At 40.7% G+C, this 8582-nt stretch overlaps 1 protein-coding gene across 1 annotated transcript in view; it reads left to right on the forward strand.

Moving 5' to 3' along the window:
- Cdh20 (cadherin 20) overlaps positions 1–6868 on the forward strand; it is a 218157-nt gene extending 211289 nt beyond the window's left edge. Inside the window, exon 12 of the mRNA XM_021158575.2 lies at positions 6069–6868. Within this exon, the coding sequence (XP_021014234.1) occupies positions 6069–6574 (506 nt within the window). The 3' untranslated portion in view covers positions 6575–6868. The remainder of the gene's footprint in view (positions 1–6068) is intronic.
- Positions 6869–8582: the final 1714 nt, after the last annotated feature.

The following is an 8582-nucleotide window of genomic DNA, read 5'->3' on the forward strand; positions in this document are numbered from 1 at the left end:
AACTTCAGACCAATTTCCCAAGGGAAAACGCAAAAATCCTCAATAAAGTTCTTGCTAACCGAATCCAAAAACACATCAAAACAATCATCCATCCTGACCAAGTAGGTTTCATCCCAGGGATGCAGGGATGGTTCAATATACGGAAATCCACCAACATAATCCAGTATATAAACAAACTCAAAGACAAAAACCACATGATCATCTGTTTAAACTTCTTATCAGATCTTGGTTTAACTTTCGTAAGTGGTATGTATGAAGAAAATTTTGGCCGGGTGTGGTGGCATACGCCTTTAATCCCAACACTTGAAACGCAGAGGCAGGTGAATTTCTGAGTTCAAGGCCAATATGGTCTACAAAGTGAGTTCCAGATCAGCCAGGGCTGCACAGAGAAACCCTGTCTCGAAAAAGAAAAACAAAAACAAACAAAAAATTATGTTTCTTTTACATTTTCCAATTTGTTCAAGTACAGGTTTTCTAGGTCCATCACTGTAGTTCTCTGCATTGCTTTTAGTGTCTGTTTTATGTCTCTCATTTCATCTCTAACTTTATTAATTTAGCTCTTTTCTGGGCCCTTTAGTTTGTTTAGATAAGGATTTGTCCATCTTATTTTCTCAAAAAATTATTTTCTTTGTTTCATTGATTCTATGTAAGTTTTTTCCTTTTTTATTGATTTCAGCTCTAAGTTTTATTATTTCTTGCCCTCTATTTCTTTTGGGTGTAATTTTATCTTTTAGCTCTAGAGCTTTCATGTGTGTCATTAAATCACTAGTACAAGGTCTCTCCAGTTTTTCATTTGTTTGTCTTTGTAGGCACTTAGTGCTGTGGACTTGCCTCTTATCACTGCTTTCAATGTGTCCAGTAAGTCTGAGGATGTTGTAGATTCATTTCATCCAGTTTTAGAAAGTTTTTAATTTATTTCTTGATTTGGGTCTTGACCCATTGTTTTTCAGTAGTGAGTTGTCCAGTTTCCATGAGTTTGTGAGCTTTCTGTTGTTGTTGATGTCCACCATCAATCCATGGTGGTCAGATAGAATGCAGGATGTTATTTCATTATACCTATTATATTTTCAGATTTGTTTTGTGTCAGAGTATGGAGAAAGTTCCTTGAACTGCTGAGAAGAGCCTATGTTCTTTTGGTTTTTAGTGAAATTTTCGGTAAAGATGTTAGGTCAATTTGGCTTATGACATGTTAGCTGTCTGTTCAGTAGTTTTTGCCTGGGTGACCTGTCTACTAGCAAGAGTGGGGTATTGCAATCTCCCACTACCCATCTGTGAGGGACAACATGGGGCTTAAGCTGGAGTTGTGTTTCTTTCTGTGAATTTGGATGCCCTTATGTCTGGTGCATAGATGGTAAAAATTGCAATGTCCTCTTGGTGGATTTCTCCTTGGACAAATATATAGTGTCTTTCTCTACCTCTTCTGATTAGTTTTGGTCTGAACCCTATTTTGTCAGATAGTAAAATGGCTACACAGCTTGTATCTTAAAGTCCGTTTGCTTGAATTGCCTTTTCCCATCCATTTACCCTGAGGTAATATCAATCTTTGATATTAAGATATGTTTTCTTAGCTTCAAAAAACAAACAAACAAATCCTGTTTTCAAATCTACTGTGTTAGTCTCTGTCTGCTTATTGGGGAATTGAGACCACTGATGTTAAAAGATATTGATGAGCAACATTTGGTTAGTTCCTGTTATGTTGTTGTTGTTGTTGTTGTTGTTGGGGGGGGTGGGTGTGTGTAGGTGTGTGTGGGTGGGTGGGTGGGTGGGTGTGTCCCTTTTTTATTTGCTGGCCTGGGATAATTTATTCCTTCTGTTAACCTCCTTGTGTTGAAGTTTTCCTTTTAGGACTTTCTGTGGGGCTAGATTTGTAGATAGACAATGTTTAAAGGTGGTTTTATCATGGAATGTCTTATTTTCTCCATCTGTTGTGATGGAAAATTTTCTGGATATAGTAGTCTGGGCTGGAATCTGTTATCTCTTTAGTTTTTAGATGATCTGTCTAAGTCCTTCTGGCTTTTATAATCTCATTGAGAAGTTGGGTGTTATTCTAACAGGTCTGCCTTTCTTCCTTTCAAGTTTTAATATTCCTTTTTTGTTCTGTACATTTAATATTTTGATTATTATATGCTCAGAGAAATTTATTTTCATTTTTAAAACTTTTAAAAAAATATTTACCTATCATTTTATATATATATATATATATGAGTACACTGTTGCTGTTTTCAGACACACCAGAAGAGGGCATCAGATCCCATTTCCAGATGGTTATGATCCACCATGTGGGTGCTGGGAATTAAACTCAGGATTTCTGGAAGAGCAGTCCATGCTCTTAACTGCTGAGCCGTCTCTCCAGCCCAAGGAATTTATTTTCTGATTCAATTTATTTGGTGTTCTGTATCCTTCTTTAACCTTAGAGAAATTTTCTTCTGTGACTTTTTTTAATGATTTTATGATTTTGTTTTTCTGTACCCATGTCATGTGTTTCTTCTCCTTCCTCTATTTTTATTATTCTTAGATTTGCTATGTTCATATTGTTCCAGTTTTTCTGGATGGTTTGTGCCAGCTTATTTTTTTAAGATTTAATATTTTTGAGTTATCCATTTCTTCCATCTTATTTTCAATGCCTCAGATTCTCTCTTTTGTCACTTATATTAGTGAGGCCTGCCTCAGTGACTTCCGTTCAAATTCCTACATTTTTCATTTCTAGATTTCCCACAGTGTGGATTTACTTTCTGAATTCTATTTCCACTTTCAGATCTTGAACTTTTTTATTTATTTCCTTCCATCGTTTTTGTTTTTATAGATTTCTTTAAGGGATTTATTCCTTTTTCTCATTAGGGATCATATTCATAAAGGCTATTTTTAAGGTCCTTGTTTTGTGCTTCAGCTATTCTCTCTCTCTCTCTCTCTCTCTCTCTCTCTCTCTCTCTCTCTCTCTCTCTCTCTCTCTCTCTGGGGACCTACAGTAGTGGTTTGCTGAGCACTAGTGGAGACATATTGCTTTGTCTATGATTGTGTTTTTGCACTGGGGTCTAGGCATCTAGGTTTGGGATGACTTTAATTCTACGTGCTGATACCCGGTCTTGTCTTTATTGAGTAAGTGTTTCTTTCCTTGGTTTCTGTTGCCCTCTCTGTTTCTTAAGGGATTGTGTTGGTTGTGTGTTTCATGATAGGAAATTCTTCTGGAATCCTGACATGTTTGGCCAGTGGGGATTCCAAGTCAAATGTGTTTCTAAACTATTGGGAGCTGACACTTAGAAATGGGGATGTACTAGGTCAGTGAGGCCTCAGTGGTTCATAGAAAGAGGATAGCAGGGTGTTCCACCAGGATTTGTCTAGTCCCCTGGATCACAGCAGTGAGTGAGGAGAGGCTAGAGGGAGTAGTCTGCTACAGAGCTGGAGATGAGACTAGGAGATTAGATCTGGAAGAGAAAAGGCAGACTGAAGATCTGAAGCTTGTGGGCCCTCTTAGCTGGCCTACTTGCCTCCCTGGCAGGCTTTCCCAACATTCCCATGGAATGCATGCTTGAGTGAAGGATAGGATAAAGCAAGATGGGGTGGAGGGAACTTGAAAGGCAAGGTCTGTGTGATTGCTAGAGGTAGGGAAAGGGAAGGAAGGGAGACCACAGCTGGTGATCTGCTACAGAGCTAGCGGTGAGACTGAAGGATTGGTGAGAAGAGAAGGGAGAGGTGAAAATCTGCAGTTAGACTACCTGCTTCCCTGTCTGGAGTGGCCTGTGGAATTAGGAACAGAGAGGAAGGGGGCCTATAGCAGGTAGTCTTCTAAAGAGCTGGAAAGAAAACTGGGGGATTGGATGTAGAGGGGAGGCAGGAGAGATGAAAATCCAGTTAGGCTTCACCTTCTCTAGCTGGAGTTATTTTTATTTTTTAAAATGGTATTTTGCTTTGTTGCCCATACTGGCCTCAAACTCTCAAACTCCTATGCTATCTGATCCTTCAGCTCAGACAACCAAGTAATTGAAACTAGAGACACACAATATGCCCAGTCACTTTAAAACTTTTCCCATTTTCTTCCTAGCATCTTCTAAGAATCCCACTGCTATCACTTTAAGATCACATGACTAGTCAACTTCCTTCTTAGTATTTTCAGCAGAATTCAGTAGTCTTGTCTCTATATGTTATCAGCAATAGTCATAACCCAAAGAAAGACTTGATCATAGCCTAGTTTGTATTAACATTAATCTCATTAATACTGCTAGTTCATGGGACAAGTTCATGTTAGAATCGTTATACTTAGTGCTGTTTCCTCCTTGTTTAACATAGTGCATTTAAAATATCTGTTTAGTGTTAACTGTATTTCACACATATGAATATTCACTTAGAAACCAATTTTCCTATGCTACTTTAGATATAAATCAGGCTCCAACCTTTCAAACTAGGTTTCCACCTCCCCCCTCAATTCCTTAGAATCCTATTAGTCTGTTTTCCTGAATCCCACAATTCTTGTCCAAGTCTCATAGTTTCACATAGAGAGAAAACATTCAAAAGGATATCATTATTTTTGGTGTATATACTTGGTTACCAAGTAAGTATATTCACAAAAATATTAGGTATTAATATCATTAACTATAATTTGTACACTTCAAGAACTTTAAATATGTTGTTCTGAGCTCTCTTAGCCAGTTCATAATCTCTTTCTGCACAGATAACAATCCTCTTTCTTCTCTTCCTCTTCTTCCTCTTCTTCCTCATCCTCCTCTTCCTCTTTCTCTTCCTCTTCCTCTGCCACCACCACCACAACCACCACCAGCAGCAGCACCACCTCCTTCTGCACCACAACTGCCCTTGAATACACTGGCCTTTATTTTGCAGTGCTGTCAAGCTGTCACTGTTCACCAGCTGTAACAAAGCTCACCAGGAAAAAAATCAATAGCAGTTCTATAGCTGAAACCTCAACACACTTCCTGGAAAAATGTTTTCAGTTACAAAGATAAATAGTTCAATGGGATTATCTCTATATCTCCTTTAAACCCCAGTGAGCACACCTACTGCCCCCAACACACACACATTTGTTGGGATAAAATTTTATCCAAACCTTCAAGGGCACAGCTAACAATGTGACACTTCTTTGGTAACAGACTGAACTATATAAAATGTCACTGCTCAGTCCTTCCCTCCCATGAAAACCGCTGGCTTCAGAAAATTACAATTACCTCTCTAATTAAAAGTCTTTTTGAGGAATCTGAGGTTACTGGACCTAAAGTCATTCACTTATGCTTTTAAAGGTATTTTCTGTTCTTCTTCTTCTTCTTTTTTTTTTTTTTTAAGAGTCCATAAAGTGTATCTTAAACTCTTCCTAGATCTACCCACATCCCCAACTTTGTATCCTTTTTCAAATAAATACTCCAATTTGAGCACCCAGTACTCCTGAGTGTGGAGCTATCCAAGGAAAAAGAGGTTGCCCTACCAAGAGCCAAGCCCTTGAAGAGAACTCCATTAACTATTAACTGTCCATAGCTCCTCGGTTAGGTTTAGAGTCTGATAAGCTCCTTCCCACAATGCTCTTAGTTTTTGAAGGAGGCATAAAAGACAGATTTCTGTAGCCCATACTTAGCGTAAATGTCTGCATTCATTATTTGTGGATGTATGGTTGTATCTATAGTAGAATCCTATTAAGATGCTAAAGCAAAAAAGCAGAATTTCACCTAATGAGATTTTTAGATTATAGCAAATGTATATGAAACTCATTACTATATAAGAGTGTATGATCTGATCCATAGCATATCTTCTACAGCAGGCCGCTGTGCTTTGTGTCGTCTTAGTGGAATTTCACAATGGTTCATTGTGTGTCTACACACAATTTTAAAGCAGCAAGTTTCTATGAAACTATGTAGTCTCTTAGGAGACTAAGAAATATAAAGCCTTCTTTACCCCAAGAGCTCTTAAATGTAACAAATCACAGCGAGGATCAGGCAGACCTGAACTAAACTCACTAACGATTGAAATTCCAAAGCTGACCTGGGTGCCACTCTGAACCCTTCTTTGCCCCCTTGCTTAATAAACTGTTTCTAGAGACTGACACATCTCGTTCTTTGTGTTCCCATCAGTGTTGGTGCTGCTCATCCTGTCCATGAGGCGACATCGCAAACAACCCTACATCATCGACGACGATGAGAACATCCACGAGAACATTGTGCGCTACGACGACGAGGGGGGTGGCGAAGAGGACACAGAGGCCTTTGACATCGCAGCCATGTGGAACCCGCGCGAGGCGCAGGCAGGCGCCGCCCCCAAGACGCGCCAGGACATGCTCCCCGAGATCGAGAGCCTGTCCCGCTACGTGCCTCAGACCTGCGCGGTCAGCAGCACGGTCCACAGCTACGTTCTGGCCAAGCTCTACGAGGCCGACATGGACCTGTGGGCCCCGCCCTTCGACTCCCTGCAGACCTACATGTTCGAAGGGGACGGCTCTGTGGCCGGCTCGCTCAGCTCCCTGCAGTCAGCCACCTCGGACTCAGAGCAGAGCTTTGATTTCCTCACGGACTGGGGACCCCGCTTCCGAAAACTGGCAGAACTCTACGGGGCGTCCGAGGGGCCGGCGCCCTTGTGGTGACAGAAGCCCAGAGGCAAATGGGCACCCAAATCCAGACGTTCTCAAAGGCTGCTTCTCATGCCTGAGGCGCGGTCACCACAGGAGCAATATTGTGCTGGACAGTGAGGATGGGAGTGAATGGACCCAGCAGAGCTCTCTCTGGATCAGCTTTACTTGGTTAGACTAAGCTAAATAATCAGAAGGAAACCCAGGCGAAGAGGGCAGAATCTCCAATTGCCTTTTTAATTTCTTTTTTTGACACTGTATTCACAGGGTTGAATTATTAAAGCTTGGCTCTTTTTGTTTGTTTCTTTATTCCTTTGTTTTTCCTTATTCACCAAGGCTTTTGTCACTTTACCACCAAGAAAAGGTGCCAGTGTTAACTACACAGATAGTAGGTGAGGGCTGGAGTGGAGGCAGGGAGCAAGTCCTACTCTAGACTCTATTTTTATCTTTAATAGCCATTTCAGATTGTTTTTCTGCATCGTCAGATCTGCAGAAACCAACACACACACACACACACACACACACACCACTGAAAAATTATTCCTCATTGAAATCATCTTACTTGTTCTAAGGTGGGTGGTACATTATTTAACTCTTTTTTTTAATTTTTAATATTTTTTATTACGTATTTTCCTCAATTACATTTCCAATGCTATCCCAAAAGTCCCCCATACCCTCCCCCGACTTCCCTACCCACCCATTCCCATTTTTTTGACCCTGGCGTTCCCCTGTACTGGGGCATATAAAATTTGCGTGTTCAGTGGGCCTCTCTTTCCAGTGATGGCCGACTTGAGACAAGGTTTAGACTTTCTCGGTCTTGCATGGGGAATGGTTGGGGAGGGTGGGAGAAAGAAGAGACCTTGACGTGTGCTCTCATGTAAGAGCTGAACGGAGAGTTGGCATTATAGCTGATCCAGCATCAATGCGTTAGTGTGCGGTGTTCTCCTGACAGCTTTTTATGCCTTTGCAAAAGCCAGAAGGAAACCAGAAAAGCTGCCTCTTGCACTGTAGATGTCTCTTCTGAGTGCCAAATGTGGAGATCAGATGCAACAAAAGAAAGCCAAATAAGAAGTGTCTGATAAAAGCATGGGTTAGAGGGCTTTCCTAATCTGTGTAAAGTCAATCCAAGGGATGTTTACATACTGTAGATAACCTACTTGAACAAAATCAGTATTATAGAGAAGAAATGGATGTAAGAGTATTACCTGTAAAAGTTTTGTATATTTGTTAATAATTTTGTTAATAAATATGATGTGCTACATCTCAGTACCTTAGCACTTCTTTTAATAAAAGCTAAATAGAAGAAAAGGTGTACTTTGAATTTGTTTCCTTATGGGCACAGAGGGGTTTTTTTGTTTTTGTTTTTTGTTTTGTTTTGTTTTTTGGATATTTTCTTCATTTACATTTCTTTTTTCCCCCCACAAAGGGTATAAACTTTTCTTCTTTTCTTTTCTTTTTCAATTTTTTAATTAGGTATTTTCTACATTTACATTTCAAATGCTATCCCGAAAGTCCCCTATGCCCTCCCCCCACTGCCCTGCTCCCCTACCCACTTACTCACTCCCACTTCTTGGCCGTGGTGTTCCTCTGTACTGGGGCATATAAAGTTTGCAAGACCAAGAGGGGCTCTCTTCCCAGTGATGACTGACTAGGCCATCTTCTGCTACATATGCAGCTAAAGACACGAGCTCTGGGGGTACTGGTTAGTTCATATTGTTGTTCCACCTATAGGGTTGCAGACCCCTTCAGCTCCTTGGGTGCTTTCTCTAGCTCCTCCATTGGGGGCCCTGTGTTCCATCCAATAGATGACTGTGAGCATCCACTTCTGTATTTGCCAGGCACTGTCTTAGCCTCATAAGAGACAGTTATATCAGGGTCCTGTCAGCAAAATCTTGCTGGCATATGCAATAGTGTCTGGGTTTGGTGGTTGATTATGGGATGGATCTCCAGATGGGGCAGTCTCTGCATAGTCCTTCCTTCCATATCAGCTCCAAACTTTGTCTCTGTAATTCCCTCCATGGGT

This window comes from Mus caroli, chromosome 1 (assembly GCF_900094665.2).
Source record: "Mus caroli chromosome 1, CAROLI_EIJ_v1.1, whole genome shotgun sequence".
NCBI classification, from domain to species: domain Eukaryota; kingdom Metazoa; phylum Chordata; class Mammalia; order Rodentia; family Muridae; genus Mus; species Mus caroli.